The sequence below is a fragment of the Botrytis deweyae genome, assembly GCF_014898535.1.
Source record: "Botrytis deweyae strain B1 chromosome Unknown BDEW_053, whole genome shotgun sequence".
NCBI lineage: Eukaryota > Fungi > Ascomycota > Leotiomycetes > Helotiales > Sclerotiniaceae > Botrytis > Botrytis deweyae.
In genome coordinates, this window is record NW_024066260.1 from 23,852 (window position 1) to 41,433 (window position 17,582).

Genomic DNA, 17,582 nt, shown 5'->3' on the forward strand with positions numbered 1-17,582 from the left:
GCTTTTTCCAAATATTTTAATTTAATTAATAAGGGGGTGAATATCGAAATAGATTAATAAGATCTTCAATTAGCTTTCAATATTAGACTTAAAAATAATAAAAAGATTATTATTAATAAGCCAGATTGTATATTGATTGAACCTAAGATTTATAAAAAAGCTATTAGCTCTTTAGAAAAGGAATATTAGCTAAAAGCTATAGAATATGAAATAAATATTCTTGAATCTAATAAAACTTGGGATATTATTAATAATCTCAATAATAATAAAACCCTAAGAATTAGATAAATATATAAAATAAAGGATTTAGGTGAATTTATTGAATTCAAAGCTAGATTTGTTGTTAAAGGATTCGAATAGCTATATGAATTAGATTATATTGATATACATATATTGGTAGTTAAATTGATGGTATAAAAGCTCTTATTCGTATTAGTTCTTCAAAACAATTAACTAATTCATAAAATCGATATGATACTAGTGTTTGTATAAGGTAATATCGATATATTACTCTTATTAAATTTACTAAAAAGATTTAATGAATTAAAGAATAAAGCTTTAAAACTAAATAAAGCTTTATATAGCCTAAAACAGTTGGCTAGGATATGGTATTATACTCTAAAAGATGTATTAAACAAATTAGGCTTTATAAATCTAATCTCCAAGAAATGTATTTTTATTAATAAGAATAAGAATATGATTTTAAGCATATATATCGACGATATTGCTATAATAACCCCAAATCAAAAGATTATTAATGAATTTATTAGTAATCTAAAAGAATACTTCGATTTAAAGGATCTAGGTTTTATAAAGAATTATCTAGGTATTCAAATTGAAAGGACTAGTAATACACTAAAGCTATATTAATCAGAGTATACTAAAAAGGTGCTTGCTAGGTTCAATATGCTAGATTCTAATCCTGTTTCTATTCCAATAGACCTGAAAATAAAGCTAATTTATAATAAAGGGAAAGCTAATGATGATGATATTAAACTATATCAAGAAATTATAGGCTCCTTATTATATTTAGCTTTCGGAACTAGACTAGATATAGTATTTTCCATATCTAGATTAGCTAGTTTCTTGTCCAATCCTAGTGTAGAATATATTCAAGCCATTAAAAGAGTACTAAGATACTTGAAAGGGATTATAAATAAGGGTACAAATTATATTAAAATTAAAAACCCTTATATTCAAGGATTCTGCAATGCCGACTATAGAGGGGAGATCAATATGTATAAATCCACTAGCGGATATGTATTTATACTAGGGAATGGGCCTATTAGTTGGAAATCTAAACTATAACCAGTAGTAGCCCTTTCTACAGCCGAATCTGAATTCATTGCTATAAACCTAGCTGCTAAAGAGACTATTTATATTAAAAAGCTACTATTAGAGCTTAATTTATATAAACAGAATAAATTTCCTCTATACACGGATAATCAGGCTGTACTAGCGCTTGCTAAAAACCCTATATTCCATAAAAGGAGTAAGCATATAGCAATCAGATTCTACTATATTAGGGATATTATTAAATTAGGGGATTTAGACCTAATTCATATATCCACTAATAAACAAAAAGCTAATAGACTTACTAAACCATTAGCTCGAATTAAATTAATCGAATTTACAAATCAGATTAATCTGAATTAAAATAAATAAAATTGATTTAGTATATCTATTAAAAGAATATATAAGGATTTATAATAAGTCCATTAAATTATTTACTAATATTTTATTAAATAAGGGATATATTGATAACTAATATATATATGATATAATCTTATATTATAAAATCATATTATTATATAGTTGTATAACAGTATCTCTTATCAAATTGATTTATAATAAAATAAAATGAAATAGAACTAGATAGAAGTATACAGGAAATCTCGCTAAATTGATTGATTGTACTTTCTTTTTATTATCTAAAGTGATTCTATAAAATACAATTTAAATCGATCTTATTTATAAGCATAAAATATACTGGAATTTCATTATAAACTATATAAATCTAGAATATTCTTTAAAGAAATTTTAGGAAAAAGTAAGCAATTTTATCTTAACTCAGCCTAGCTCTTCTAAATTGATTTCAATTCAATTCTTATTCTATATATTCGATTTATCCCTACAGCTTAAACTGACTAGATCTTCCACTATCCTTATAATACTATTATTCCTTCTTATTATAAGAGCTAACCTCCAAGAGCGGTACAAAGTGGCTGAGTATAAGCAGGGTCATTGATATTAGAAACACTTCCGTCGTGAGCAAGTTCATCTTAAATGATCAGCGTCCGTTTTTCTTTTGAAGATACAGGGAGATAGGTAACAAAGAAACACAACCCTACCAGAAAGACACCAGGTACATCCAAGCTGGCGAAATGCTTCTTCGGCTTTCTTGAGTGTGTTGCGAAATGCAGGAAAGGAAAGTAAACTCATTCCCATTCTAGAATACTGTGCACCCTGACCTGTGAAAATAAAGGCAACGCCCAGAGAAGAGCCGGCCCTGATTGGTGACGATAGCTTGATCGAAAGATTCATTACATCGGTCAAACTATCAGTGACAACGAAGGATCTCCATGTCAGCGCAGATCGTCGAAAAGAAAGAGTGTAAGCTAGGTTCCTCAATAAAGAGAGTTGATTGATTTGAGTTTGCAAAGCATGACCTGCAAAGTAGGAACTATAAGCTTCTGCAAGGCGTCCTATCCCATCCTTGTCGACAGCACTAAAGACTAGTAGTTGCGGATCAGAAACAGGATTGCAAGATTTTGCGGTAAGCCCATTGACCTGAGTTACGGACCAGAAGTTAGCATAATGAATCATCAAGACATTGAAAAATGCGGTTCGTACGTATGCTTTTTCTTCCGATTCCGAGTCACCTTCACAAATTTGTGGGTCAAGTATAGTATTATGATTACCGACGAGGGAATTTAATTTCAAAAAATGGTATGCATCATCCACGATGCAATGGGAATTAGATCCACCGAAGCCGAATGAATTTACGGAAGCTCGACGAAGACCTTGACAAGGCCACGGAGCTTGCTCTGTAGGAAACTAGTACTGCATTAACAAGGAAAAACCATACCGCCATTTACATAAGCAAAGAAATACAAACCTTCAAGTGGAAGAATTCCGCATCTATGTTTGAGTTTGCTCGCTCGAAATTGGCATTTGGCGGAATTATACCCTTCTCAAGAACGAGGACGGTTTTGATCAAGCTAGCAAGACCACTGCCTCCTTCGAGATGACCTATGTTTGATTTCAAAGCACCGCTATTCGACTGTAAACACTTGATCACATGACAACACTTACATTGGATCGCTCACATGTATAAAGGCTCGGTAGTACTACGGTATCTGCGAAAGACACTACCAATAGCCCCTGCTTCTATTGGATCACCAAGTGGCGTCCCTGTACCTGTTGATAGATAAGCACTTGGCTTGAGATTATTTTGAGATTATTAAAACTGACATACCATGAGCTTCAAAGTATCTTGTTTTAGCTGGGTTGAGTCCAGCTTTAATATAAGTCTCTTCAATCAAACGGGTCTGTGCCTCCCGACTGGGCTGGGTGATACCAGGTGTATGCCCATCCGAGTTTGAGCCAGTTGCACGAATGATAGCCCTGATGGTATCGTTGTTTGTCAATGCATCCGACAATTTCTTAATGATGACTACGCCCACACCCTCACCTCGTGCGTACCCGTTAGCTCTGCTGTCAAAACTATAGCATCTGGAGTCCGGTGAAAGGAAGCCCATGTTACAGAGGCTAATCCATGTTTCCAGACAGCTAATAAGACAGCTACCAGAAACAACAGCCTATTGTCCAATGTCAGCATCTTGATCTCGACGAAAGAAAGCAAGAGAATAAATCGCTGTTTAACAAACCATAGAAGAATCTCCATTACGAAGTCCCTGACACGCGATATCCAACGCCATGAGACTGCTCGAACAAGCTGAATCTAGATTGATGCTTGGGCCACCAAAATTGAAGAACCAACTTAGACGGTTTGCAAGGAGTGACATGGCAGTCCCTGTCACAGCATATTTTGGAAGATCCTCTGGATCTTTCAAAGACGTGAATCGGTAGTCATCAGCCATGGAGCCGGTGTATACTCCTGTCTTTGTACCAGAGGCTTCATTGAGCGGGATGCCGGCTAAGTAGAAATGTCAATAAATCTCTTTGAACAAACATATAATACACATACCATTTTCAAGAGCATGATAGGTGGTTTCGAGAAGTAGCCGATGCTGTGGATCCATTGCTTTTGCTTCTTCTGCTGTTATCGAGAAAAGGAGGGATCAAAAGCTGCTAGATCGCCTTGCAAAAAGTTTCCACCACGTGTGTAGATCTGTTGAAAATCAATAAATGAACTTTTCTAGGAAACATGTGAGGGACAAACTTACAGTACTGTTCTTGTTTTTATCTGGATGATAAAAGGCGTCAATGTTCAGGCGGTCGCTCGGCCATTCAGTCATGGTGCATCTCTTCTCTCGTATCAATTTCCAAAAAGCTTCCGGGCTAGTAGCATCTTGAGGATATTTTAAAGACATGCCAATAATGGCAATAGGTTCAAGAAGGTCTTGATCCATGATATCGAGTGAAGAATTGGGAAGCTGGTATTACAAGACTGAGCGCACTCATTTCACGGAGTTTTGTATAAAATGGTAAGATATATATATATATCTCCAATGATAGTCGTACAAACTTCTGTCAATGGCTGGTATTGTGTAATAATGAAAATTAATACTGGTACTCTTAGAAAAGGTGCATTAGCATATTCAACTCATTCCTCGCCATTCATATCGTAGGAAAGTAGCTCTCAGACGTGATAGTAATGTGTACATCGGACTCTGAGGTCCGCACAGGATACGTGATTTACTAGATATAAGCCTGAGGGATCAATCCGAAGGGCTGTATTAGTAATGATTTTCTGCTTGAGCAAACTTTACGATATACGGTCTTGGTGTTCACAAGTGACTCGAATTTGACAACAGTATCAGAACTATTTAGATCATTACTCCATTAGGAATGGATCAGAGTGGCGTTTGTGGTATCTAGCCATGATTATCCTTCTTTTTCTCCGTACGAGTCGTCACACCAATGCCAAGAAAATCACAATCTTCCGAAGTAAAGTAAGACGACAGGAAGAGGATGAATAGGCCCAAGAGATGAACTCCATCTAATCTCTCATGTCATACACAAACGGGCAGTCCTGTTCCGATCTTACTTACTCGGTCATTGAGATAAATCAACACCCCTGAAGTCAGACCAAGCTTAAGAAAACCTGAGGAGGCCAAGTAACATTCAGTCAAGCATTGCAAATTACGTTACAGCATTTCGAGGGAGGGAAGGCAGGAAAAAACCCTGGAGCATAGAATCAATCAATGTAGTGCGACCGAAAAAATCCTCCAGATCCCAGGCCATGTCTTCCTGCAATCCGGTGGTAGATCAACACGACATGTGCCTTTCGTCATTTTATGACAAAACTTAAAGAATCAGGGATGCCTCTTTGAGGTATGCAAAAATATCCACTATGTGTTGAGAAATTATTTCTCGACAGGCGACAGTGCGGATTATATGGCAAAGAATCTTACAGCATTCAAATTATTGTAGCATCACAAAATGGAAGATATACATGGACTGGGACCTTCAATTACATTGATAATTTCGCCAGTGACAATTTGGACTAGCTCTTCCAGAATTGTCATATCACGGGAGCCATGATATGATTAGAGAGGATCTGGGGTAGGCTATACTAGTATGTGTCATTTTCATGGACTCTACAGATCCTGAGCTTGTCTATCTTCACAACCAGTTTATTCAAAGCTCCAAGAGTTGAATATATAGCTCAAATCAAATACATTTGAAAATGAAATACAAGTGATAGATATTTCGGATATAGCAAAGAAATTACCGCTAGGGAATCATGAGCAAGGTTGTCTGTGAAGCAAAGTATCCTTTTGTGAATCCTCACTTGAACCCAAAAACCCGACTTTCAACATGCTTCTACTCTTGATGTCACAGTTCCTTTATTCTCTTCTCTGAAGGCCGATTGTAATTCGTGCTGTTCTACTAATCGCTGGAAAGTATCTTGTCGGAGCTTTCTCCCAGAACCGATCTGTCTCTGCGCATGGTGGGATGTCTCCTTGTCGGTACTTTGTTCCTTACCAACACCAAGTAGTGTAAATAGGGAGGTGCTGATTTTCGAGAAAATTGCAGTTTGGTTGACCGTTCTGATGAATTTTGGGAATGCGGGTAGACAGCTAACAATAATAGCTAGCCCAAGCTCGGCGCACATATGTATGGCAAATATGCTGGTATAATAAGTGATATCGTCACTATAGTAGAGAACCACGCCGTAATAGAGACGCACTGAAGCAAAAACGCAGGCACTGGTGGTATGTTAGCAGCTTTTAGGACCCATAGTATCTTTTAAACAAAACTTACAGAAGCGCAGTAGCGAAAATTAGTGAAACACCCAAGCGCTTTGAAGCATTCATTTTAAGTTTCCATATAATTCCTTGTGGCAGTAAGAGGATCGCCAGATCCGATATCACATTGATTGATGAAGCTGCAATGTTCAGATATTTGACTTTGATGGGGCATGAGCCAGTGGTGATGAAAGGATCCCATGCTTTTGCTATTGGCTTGCAGGAAAAGATCTCCATGAAGAAGCAAGTGGTGTAAAACACAACATTTAACCAGATAAACGTATGGCAGGTCCAGAAGAACCATTTACGCTCTCCAATCGAGAATATAGTTACATACTGAAGAAGAATAGATGCTTTGATCGTAAGCACGATACAACCATTCAAAATGGAGATGATATGGAGGCCCTGTGTATTGTGTCAGATTTGAACAGAGCTTCATGTTTGACTAATAATTACGTAGAGGAAATGTTTCAAGTCTTTGAGTTGCACATCCCATTGATGTCTCCCGGCACCGACCACACCACCCCATCGAATGAGCACGAAAAGAGCGACGAACAAGCCCTAAAAAATTAGGTCCATCTGCAACGAGCGAGCAGTAACTTTAACATACCCAAGAAATAGTGCAAAGCACTAGACAGTTAGCAAAGAACAGTAGCAGTAAAGTTACAAAGCAAGACTCACAATCCTCCAAATTCCCTTTGCGGTTGATAACTAATTTGGTGTATAAACGCACCAATACTGCTATTGTAGTGAATAACAAGAATAATAATTCAACAGCAAGCATCACTTGGGTTAGGCTCCGCGGGTCCGTGAAGTTAGGTACAACGCCATTCGGGGGTTGTAGCGCACGGCCGTTTAGCAATGCTTCCACCGAAGCAGGCGTCTGGTGAGTTGAGGAATGCATAATTGGCAGATGCTTTTTAGTTTAAGTGCTTTATTTGCAACAAGATTGTGGGTTCAAATGATTGAAGTTTACTAGTAATGTTCTTGGAAAACTCAGAGGTCTGTTTCTTACGTCAAGTCCATCACAATCATTAAATTTGTAAAAAGAAATTGGTGTTTGAACCAAAAGCTTCAAAATGATCAACTTGTCACCTCCTTCGTAAGCATCAAGCAATGTATAAAGGGGCACAGTCTGTCAGAAGGTTCTACTGCGGTCTAATTGATCCTATGGACCATCAGAGTATGCCTGGCTTCATGTGAGTGCATTCAGTAAATGTGCTACATATATCCTGGAATTCAACAATGACTTCGAGAAATGTTATAAATAGAGTCAAATGTGATGCTAAATCTGGCATCAAGAAGCTCCGACGTGCGAGGATTAAGAGTGCCAAAAAGCTTTCCCAGTATCTGCACAACTTGAACAACTGACAAGATGATGTTTCACAGAGGAACGGCATCTCCGCTCAACCTACTTAACTAGAACGTGTTGAGCTCGGGCGCATTGCTAAGTTCGGACTATGTGCGGTGGAACTGTGCCAAAAAACGTTAATAGCGAGTGAACAAAGGAGATATGAGTATAAATATTCTGAAGTTGAAACAAATTCCTCCTGTCTCTTTTGCACATTGCGATGTTCTACCCTACGTCAAATTGCTAAGGGCAATTGTCCGGAAACTCGTTGATTCGATGAAAATTCATCATTCTCATGAGGTGACATGAAGCAAATATGACTCCTTGAGACAAATAAAAGCGAGAAAAACCCTTGGAAAACGAACATCGTCGCTGCTGTTTAGGTTTCGGGCAACGCGGCTCAACAAGAAACCGTCTTACTCTTGCTCCAACATCCACATATGCGTGTAAAAACTTCAGGAAAGTCAACCATGAGCGATTTATTGGTTCAAAGCCTACCAACCACTGTTTTTAAGATCCGCGTAATCTTGATGAGATGTAAATTCAATTCGTGAGGGATTGACCTTCAACTGCGAATGGCGGCAAAAACGTAAAACTTGACATGGTTATCGCCTCATGCTGTAGCACCCAACCAAGCGAGCCAAGGCCTGACGACTGACCGAGTATGCCGTGGAATTTAATCGTCATAAGAATCCAGGCATTCAAAGGGATGTTAGTGTATAATTGTATTACTCGAAACTGCTCAATACATGATCTGATGTTGACAGCGCCCTGACTATGGCATGATTCTTTTGCTTGGAATAAGCACTAGCTGAATTTGCAACATTTTTAACACCAGTCCCAGATTTCGAGCATTTGCTATAGCTTTCTAAAAATTGGCGTACATATGCTGTGTAAGTGCCGACGCTTATGACCACGGCATTGCTACGCCTTATAAGTAGGTAGGCACCAGCTGGCTTATGCCACGTAAACATGAAACCTTATCCCCGCATACTGGTTACACATATTTGAGTATGCAAGATCCTTTCAAGTGATTTTTTGTAAGATAATAAACAATTGAAAACATTTTTGTTAAATTTTGAACGGCTTATTAGTGACCGCAAAAAGATAGTCTTTCGACTTTCTGTTTCCATCTACGCAGGGATTAAGATCTTATGTCCAATGGGATACTTCCCATGCAGAGTTTCGAGAGTAAACGCAAATCTGACAGTATCCTTTTGAGTACAAATTTCGAAGTGCTGACTCATTCTTCTTGTTTCACACCATTCCTTAGCATATTTTCAGTTACTTGGGTACTTTTCAATAGGACCCACGAATTGCCTGACTTTTCTCGTTGGAATTGTGCTTAAAAATTGGGACAATCATCGTAGGTTACAGCAATTTCGTAGAGTGGAGCGTCTTAGTTAACAGATGAATTTCAGTCCTAAATAACAGCGGTGGAGTGAAAGAGCAAGATCTTGAGTCAAGTCAGCTCTGTTTGTAGACGGTAACCTTATTACCTGCCGAAAAGAAAAATAGGAGATGATGACTAATATGAAGCTAGCACAACATAGCAAGGAAAGCTCTGGAGGCATCAAAACTTTTCCTAGATTTCACTTCTACAGCTGATATCTTTTTTTCCTTTGAAATTGAGACATTTTCAACCTTTTTTTTCACACGACCTCTAGATTAACTCATACGGAACATAAAGTCTTCGATGCGCAATCGAAAAACAACCTTCAATCACCGGAATTATGCCATTGCCAGTCGATTCCCAGAGCAGTGATGTTCAGAACAGACCTGTGGGGAACATTAGGGGGAACGTTCCTCAAGATCAACACAAGGAGCAGGCAGCCTCGGGAGAAGATACGGAGATAGTTAATGGAAGTGACGAAGTTGATTTCAAATATTTGAAAGGTCTTCGACTTCATCTAGTAACTGCGGCGTACGTGATCTTTCGATGCCAGCACCATTGTACCATCCAAAAAGTTGTCTCCAATATTAATTCTTTTGATAGTATATGCATGACACTTTTCCTCACAAATTTGGAGATTCCTATTGTGACTACTGCTCTTATTTCAATCACCAATGATTTGCATCATTTTGTTCAGGATAATTGGATCATATCTGCGTACATGCTGGGATATGTCAGTACGTACCACCGTCTAATTCCATCATGTGACACTTATGATACTGAGTTGACTTTGGTTAGGTATGCTTATTATCTGGGCCAAGTTAAGTGATATATTTGGGAGAAAACCATTTGCTGCCCTGGTGGTTCTCCTGTTTACAATATTCTCTGGACTGTGCGGAGCATCTCAAACCATGACACAGCTGTAAGTACAATAACGCAGATAGAGTCTTTGACCACGACTGATGGATGAATGTCAGAATTGTTTTCCGCGCACTTCAAGGTTTGGGTGGTGGTGGAAACTTCGCCATTGGAACCATCATATTGGTGGAACTTGTTCCCAAAGAAATGTATCCTAAATATACCGGCTTGGTTTCTGTTGTCTTTTCATTCTCCTTACTACTCGGTCCGATATTTGGTGGAGCACTTGATCATTCACCGGACTGGAGATGGATCTTTCTTCTGAAGTAAGTTCAAGATCCATCGGACTTTTACTTCCATTTCTCCAAGTTACTGAGAAAATTGTCTTCAGTGTGCCTCTAGGATTCCTCGCATTGGTTGCATTTTTCTTCTGTCTTCCGGCATCTTTCCCATACCAGGGCCAAGATAGCAGATATCAGAGGATTAACCTTTTCTCGTCGAAAGAGTCTTTCGGTAAAATCGATTTCGTTGGTGCAACTCTCCTTATCATTGCTACGACGTTGTTAGTCGCAGCATTACAGGAAGCTGGTGGAGAGTTTGCGTGGAACTCAGCATTCGTGATCACCTTACTGATAATCTCTGGAGTCACGTGGATACTTTTTATTTTATGGGAAAGGAGAGTGACCTTGGGCATGACTTTGACAGAGCCAGTTTTTCCTTGGAGACTCATGAAAAGCCGAGTCTGGGTAGGAATGACTCTGTAAGTACTTACTTGTCTTTCATGTCACATTTTGTGCCATTCTAATACGCTACTTTCTCTTAGCAACGCCTTATTCCTTGGTGGCCCGTGGTTTGTTACAATATTTCAGCTACCCCAAAGATTTCAAGTCGTGGATGGTATCTCTGCCCTGAACGCCGGTTTCAAACTTATACCATTTACAGTTCTGGCACCTGTAGGCTCGGTGATCTCTGCTGTCTTAGCAGGTAAAGTGAAAATTCCACCTATATACTTGGTTCTTATAGCATCTTGTATACAAGTAATAGGGTTTGCCCTTCTGTCCACCTTACCAACAGCAGCAACGGCTTCACCCGCTCAGTATGGCTACCAGGTAATTGCTGGCTTTGGTATTGGCATCAACATTTCAACATTAATTCTTATGACGCCTTATTCTGTCGCCGATCCACGAGACAACTGTGAGTATCCTCAAGTTCTCTTCCAATCTGCACTTACTAACACATTTTCTTTGAAGCCGTCGCTTTAGGTTGTGTAACGCAATTCCGCATCATGGGTGGAGCTCTTGGACTCGCAATTGTTACTGCTGCCTACAAAGGATACGTAACATCGCGACTGAACGCGTTTCTTACTGTAGAAGAACAACTTTCGATTTTTGAGTCTGCAAAATACATTCAATCTTTATCTCCTGAGATACAAGGCAGGGTACGAGAGGTTCTCGCCGGTGGTTATAATCTACAATTCAGGATCTTGATCGCTTTAGCCGCGGCACAGATCCCTTCTTCATTGCTTATGTGGCAGAAAAAACAGATTGTCGTATGATTGTTGGGTTTTCTGCCAATGGCATATTCATGGAAATTAGAATGCGGACGAAATAGAGATGGCAGATGAAGCAATGGCGATGCGCATCTTTGAATTGACGGTTTTACCGCGGTATGTAATGATTGTACAAATGTTACTGAATGTTTAATGCTCTTTCCACAGTTCTCTTAACAATCTTCACTATCTCCGCGACGGCAGTCTTGTTCTCTGGCCCTGGAATATCATGACCTCCTTCATGTATGAATATCTCTCTAAGATTTAGTTTACACAAATCTACCAAAACTAGGCCAAACGTAGGATACAACTGATCATTACAGCCCCAAATATGTGCCGTGGGTAGATCTATAATCTCTCCATGTACATCAGGCTGTAAGATGACAAACTCCTCTCGCTCTAGTAATGCAGTCGGATCTATCGGTATACCACCGGAAAAGAAAATTGCACATTTCAAATTGAATTTCATACAATCTTGACGTTTACGGAGGATTTGTTGATGAATGATCAATGTTGCGGCTACGGAGGCGCCGCTCGAGAAAGCAATAATACCATCATATGGACCGAATTCGGCAATGTAGTCTTGAAGGTCACGGAGGGCTTTAGTGCAACTTGCTATGGAAGATTCGTCTGCATATTGGAAGGTTTGTGTGTCGGGTGCAACAAGGCCAGATAAACCTGTGGGGCTTGAGTTAGGGGACAATATGGGAGATGTGACATGGAGGGTACGAAAGGAAAGAGGCGGGGAGTTGTCACCGACCTGGAGCAATGGGACAGGGAACAGAGCCTTCGATAAAATCATATGTATGGTCTAGAGAAAGGGCGTGCCGGATTGCGACTGTATGAGTGTAAGAGGGAGTCGATAGAAGAAACTATGTTGATGTGCTAAGAAGAGAGGAGAGCGGAGGACCGAGTACCAGTCTGGAGTTCAAAGATCTAAATGCCGAGCAGATCGGATCAGTCATGTCAACTTTTACCTTCCTTGGTGAAATTAACCTACATCACTGTTAGTTCCCATTCCATGGAGACATAAAAATCTCATTTTCACTTCGCTTGTTCGCAATCAACTAGCGTGAGTATGTGTTTTGGAGCTTTCGAATTTGATGGTGTGTTTATTAGATAGTAAGATTATTCACTGAAAAAGATCTTTCGGCATTCACTAATTTCCTTACGAGTTAGAATAGAGATGATGGGATATTTATGTGTGATACCTGAGACGCTGGTGAAGCGGTCTCGATACGAGGTACCCTGGAACGATATTTGAGACACGAAAAATAAGCACTTAGGTCGTGGAACCCAAAGATACCTATACTGTTGAATCTAACGGTTCATAGGCGGCACAGTAATAGTAGGGGGAGATAAGCCTAATTAGAATTAGCTCAAGCCTTATAAGAGATAATTATTCCAACTAGGCTACTTTATAACCATATCCTATCATAGTTCATTCCTTTCAACATACCTAGTACTCACTACCCTATTAGGCTCGCAACTTTGCCGAGAGATTGATGAATTTTTAGTCTTTTTATTTTGACATAGGTCTTACCATTCCAAGGTTACGTTAATAAACGCTTTCGTTCAATTTTGAGTCACAAACATTCAAGGCGTCTAAGATGATTCACGTAGATACTTAAAGACCATTCATTAGGTAATCCTGCGCACCTAGCTATTCCCAATAATCAGCAATTCCAAGAAACGATGATCGGGTCACACCATGAGAAGGCCTGTGCCGAGGCGCTGCAGCCCATCCCTAAATACCATCACATATTCTCAAGAAACAAACAAGTAATTGATACAGGAGTAAAATCCATTCAGTTGTCAAGATTTTGGAGATTCAAGATTCTCAGAGAGCACTTCACAGAAACAGGATCGTCGAAACTGTCATTCCATCTCTCTCAAGTTGTCTTCGCATGAACTCAAGATGTCGTTTGCAAAAGTCACAGGTGTTGCCCTCGTAACAGGTGTGAGTAACTTACTTTCATCATCAAACGATTCATCTTTCAGATCTTATCAGACTAGCTGCTGACGTTTTATCACAGGCAGCTGCTGGTATAGGTCGGGAGACAGGTTACGCATTTGCAGAAGCTGGTGCGCTCACTGTAGTATTTGCAGATATCGATTCCGAAGGCGCCAAAACCAGTGCAGAGAAGAGTAAAAAATTTGCAGCGAATTCTCAATATCAATCTTTTGCAATTAAAGTTGATGTTGCGGATGCAGTTAGTGTTCAGTCGATGGTTGACTGGATGGTGGAGAAATTTGGAAGGATTGACTATGTTGTTCATAGTGCTGGCGTGAGTCCAGATCTCTCTAAACTTTCTCATTTGTATTGCCCCCGTTTTGCGTCCAAAATCATCCTGGAAACGCATTCTTCTTTCTCGGATGCATCTTTCTAACCGCATTCTAGCTAGGAGCTACCTCTCTTAAGCCGACCTCTGACGTCGATATCGACAATTTCGACCAAATTCATTCCGTTAATGCCCGTGGAACAATGCTTATCACACGAGCAGTAACTAAAGCCATGTCGACACAGGAGCCTCTCACGACTAAGGGTCGCCATGGCGACGAACGCACTCTGGGTCGAGGATCAATTGTGCATATCGCAAGTGCATTCTCGTATATTGCGGCGCCGGGAATGATGGCTTATGTTGCTTCGAAGCATGCGATGATGGGGATTGTTAAAGTTGCTGGTATGTTTACTCATTTTGTATATCTACCACATTTGGCCATCTAAATAAAGTCCTGTTCTTGAGATGTTGCAACTAACATAAACCAAGCGCTTGACAATGCGAAATACCAAATCCGCATAAATGCACTTTGCCCAACGTGGGTACAAACTTCAATGTTGGAACGTAGCATAGGTCGATGGAAGGGACTCGAAGCAGTTATTCAAAAAGCTTCACCGGCAGGAAGGGCGGCTACTGCGGAGGAATTGGCGAATGTTGCAGTTTTTATGTGCAGTCCTTCTGCTAGTTACGTCAATGGATCAGGATTGATTGTTGATGCTGGTATGACGGTTACGGCCCATATTTGAGAGATGAAACGGAACATGAGGGTCTGGGAATAGCAATTGGTTAACGTTGGGAGTTTGGGTAAGGGAGGTAAATCAATTTGTTGCTACGTCAGTGTTTTGCTTATGGCTATGAATTGACACGGTATCTTGATTTCATGATACCCGGACCGAATGATGACTTCAAAATCTAGGATATATTCATCAATTCACTCAAGTGCAACTTCCTCCGTTGTTCACTCAACTACCTTCCACTCTATTCCATCTCTATATTCTCCATCCATATCTTTCCCACCCTGAAGTCACTGCTAAAATGTGCCTTCGCATGTGCAAAATTACTCTGAAAATTACCACACTATCTTTATGCCAGTTACAACATTAAGATCTCAAAGGTCAAACATCTCGTCAGCGTGTTTTGTACTACCAATTCAAATTTGACATTCGGCGTAGTTGCCTAGATTATCGTTCATACTGCGAAAGAGAAGATAGAGGCGAACTTTAACACTGTCAGTCGAGGTTCTCTTCTCGTCAAACTCTGTCGGGTGATTAAACCGGAGTTGTTTCCCTTGTTTTCTTATACCTTTGCTGTTGGTACTCGGCTGGTTAGGTTGTTTTGAACAACTCGTATAGTGTAGTGAAACAGGGAATGGTAACTTACTACAACACAACGCCGATGGTCTCCATTTTCAACCGGTGGGGACATTCCATACTGAGCAACCTTTCCAAATTTCACACCATTTCGAATTCAAGAATAGGAGTTGGGAGCTTATTTATTAAAACATGTCTCTTTGAATACTGGAGACATCTTGATAATGCGTAAAGAAAATATCTTGTGATTTGTGGAATATTCAGTCTTATTCTTTGCCCTTGTCAGATATTTATTTCAGAGTGAATGGGTCTCTTAGTTATATAAAGAAGTTCTACCGAATACTCGAAACAACACACTCAGAAACCAAGTTTTTATCTCTCCAAGTTAGCTGGTTGTTTTGCCCGTTGGGAAATGTCGCACGCTTTTATTTCCGACTCCTAATTTTTACGACGAGAACGGGAGGGAATTTTTCGGGGAGGTTTTTGTGTCTTTTTCGGCAGTGAATAATGAGCGATGATGTGTGGTGGATTATCATCTAGACTTTCTCGTCTCATCACTTACAATTTTATCGCATAATTTCTCTTTGTCGTTGTCATTTATCATCTTGCAAGTTCTTCAGAAATTATTTAGATGCTAACATTAATGCGTACTCTCTTGACCACACTGATACCATATTCGCAACTCGTATTTCCCCTGAAAACACCCTGTGCGCCAAACATCAATCACTTCCATCAACTTTCGCTTTCCCATAAGCAAAGTCGTGTAGCTTCAATACCATATTTTCTGTCAAAAGTAAAAAGATCGGGGCTCTTCGTGAGAACATAACCTCGAAAGTCCGGGAGGAAAATCACACTTCGATTCATTGTTGTCGCAGTGAAGAAAATGAGGGGTAAGTGGATCCTCCTCGTCTGTTTAGCGAGGAAGCCATTTTTGCCAAGAACTTTGCGGGGCCTCGGAGAAGGTGTAATCACTGACTTTTCAAGGCTGCCTCTGGTCCTTTTGAATTGATTTTATCAGTACATTCTTGAAATGAGCCACTTTCTCTTGAAAGGGTGAATAAACAAACAAATATTTCCCCCATTCCGAAATGAGATTAGTGATTTTCAGTCGAGACAGAATAGAAAATAGGCGTACAATTGAGTGCAGGTGTAAGCTCTGATCTGCCTGGTTACCTTAGGTACAAATTCTAGCTTGAATACTGAAATGAGAAAACTGAGGACATGTATGCGCCTGATTTATCCGTGAATTTCACAATGCGATCGCCCGTGCTATACCTGACTTTTTGGCTATTGTCTAGTAACGTCCTCTCATCTAGTCAGATGTTTTCGAATTTGTTGGAGTTTCTTGCTAGGAGTGCTGTCATTTCACTACTTTCATACTTATTTGTTCCTCGCGAGGGGCTTTGTTATACGTCTCAAGTCTGACCTGAAAAACATGACGGTTTCTTCATGTAATCTTGAAACTCTTTTTCTTTAAATTGGGGATACCATGTAAATCTAGTTTCAAAGTGGGCATGGAGTATATAGACACACAAAGAGGTTTCATGATCTGATTATAGTAGGCATAAGTGGCAAGATGCCCAGACCATAAAATGTCAATGAACATAGGAAAGAAGAGTTCCCAATCATCGTGCTGCTGTGAGGTGACAAACATGGAGCTGGAGTTTACAATTGCATGGTAGGGCTTTGATCGCTTGAATGACTGTACTCTTGGATATCTATTGTCATACTTTCGCAAGTTATTGCCGTTCATCAATATTGCTGTCATTCAAAACCTAAATTCAGACCATGATTACTTTGTCAATAAACCAAGCATAATTCCTAATGATGTCCAGAGAGCTACTAGGCAATTAGCATATAAGTAAGTATAAGCTTCTACAGATTTTTAAAGGCGGCCAGAACATGTTCAGCCATTCTTTCTGCATTAAAAGGTTAGTTTAAAAAGATTTTGGTCAGGCGGTAAGTGTTTGACTTGCTTAGGACGAAACAAGCCATTTCCACTAGCACACAAAGTTCACTCCCTAGCTCACCTCTTTGTGTCTATAAATTTCGGGGCTTCAGAAGAGTTCACAACTCAAAATATCATCCTCGCATATAATAGTATCAAAAGGAGAAGCTAAATTAATTTTATCTCAACCTCCAAATTAGATGGGATATCCAGTTGTAATTGGCAAGAGAAAATGGCGATGATTTCACAATTGATTGAAAAGCAGGAGAAAAGTCAAACTGATGTTTGAATTTGTTATCATTGTTTCTAACGAGTTTTTCTGGTTGTCGCTGAGCTTGTTCCGTTCTGATCATGGCTAAAAGCCCGACCCTTACATGTGGAAAAATGAAATGACGGCGGGGGCAACAAGACTTATAGTCGACAGCGGGCTTTTTTTGTACTTTCTATTCATCTC

At 39.6% G+C, this 17,582-nt stretch overlaps 5 protein-coding genes across 5 annotated transcripts; 2 read left to right on the forward strand and 3 right to left on the reverse strand.

Moving 5' to 3' along the window:
* Positions 1–2,277: 2,277 nt before the first annotated feature.
* Positions 2,278–4,595, reverse strand: EAE98_011788 (uncharacterized protein; the record flags this gene model as incomplete). Its single annotated transcript, XM_038959411.1, has 7 exons — positions 2,278–3,057; positions 3,119–3,275; positions 3,330–3,420; positions 3,479–3,821; positions 3,891–4,159; positions 4,211–4,253; positions 4,410–4,595. 7 exons carry the CDS (start codon positions 4,593–4,595, stop codon positions 2,278–2,280), a joined length of 1,869 nt encoding a protein of 622 aa, XP_038804176.1.
* Positions 4,596–6,001: 1,406 nt separating this feature from the next.
* Positions 6,002–7,341, reverse strand: EAE98_011789 (uncharacterized protein; the record flags this gene model as incomplete). Its single annotated transcript, XM_038959412.1, has 5 exons — positions 6,002–6,398; positions 6,454–6,842; positions 6,894–6,998; positions 7,048–7,067; positions 7,119–7,341. The coding sequence occupies 5 exons, from the start codon at positions 7,339–7,341 to the stop codon at positions 6,002–6,004; spliced, it is 1,134 nt and encodes a 377-aa protein (XP_038804177.1).
* Positions 7,342–8,775: 1,434 nt separating this feature from the next.
* On the forward strand, positions 8,776–12,981 carry EAE98_011790 (uncharacterized protein). Its single transcript, XM_038959413.1, is given in 13 exon segments — positions 8,776–9,154; positions 9,210–9,274; positions 9,332–9,712; positions 9,785–9,918; positions 9,980–10,103; positions 10,159–10,365; positions 10,377–10,799; positions 10,863–11,233; positions 11,290–12,268; positions 12,351–12,428; positions 12,509–12,524; positions 12,589–12,710; positions 12,768–12,981. The coding sequence occupies 7 exon segments, from the start codon at positions 9,522–9,524 to the stop codon at positions 11,592–11,594; spliced, it is 1,755 nt and encodes a 584-aa protein (XP_038804178.1). The 5' UTR covers positions 8,776–9,154; positions 9,210–9,274; positions 9,332–9,521; the 3' UTR covers positions 11,595–12,268; positions 12,351–12,428; positions 12,509–12,524; positions 12,589–12,710; positions 12,768–12,981.
* Positions 11,728–12,630, reverse strand: EAE98_011791 (uncharacterized protein; the record flags this gene model as incomplete). Its single annotated transcript, XM_038959414.1, has 4 exons — positions 11,728–12,266; positions 12,349–12,426; positions 12,506–12,524; positions 12,589–12,630. 4 exons carry the CDS (start codon positions 12,628–12,630, stop codon positions 11,728–11,730), a joined length of 678 nt encoding a protein of 225 aa, XP_038804179.1.
* Positions 12,982–13,506: 525 nt separating the features above from the next.
* Positions 13,507–14,616, forward strand: EAE98_011792 (uncharacterized protein; the record flags this gene model as incomplete). Its single annotated transcript, XM_038959415.1, has 4 exons — positions 13,507–13,548; positions 13,625–13,876; positions 13,990–14,272; positions 14,360–14,616. 4 exons carry the CDS (start codon positions 13,507–13,509, stop codon positions 14,614–14,616), a joined length of 834 nt encoding a protein of 277 aa, XP_038804180.1.
* Positions 14,617–17,582: the final 2,966 nt, after the last annotated feature.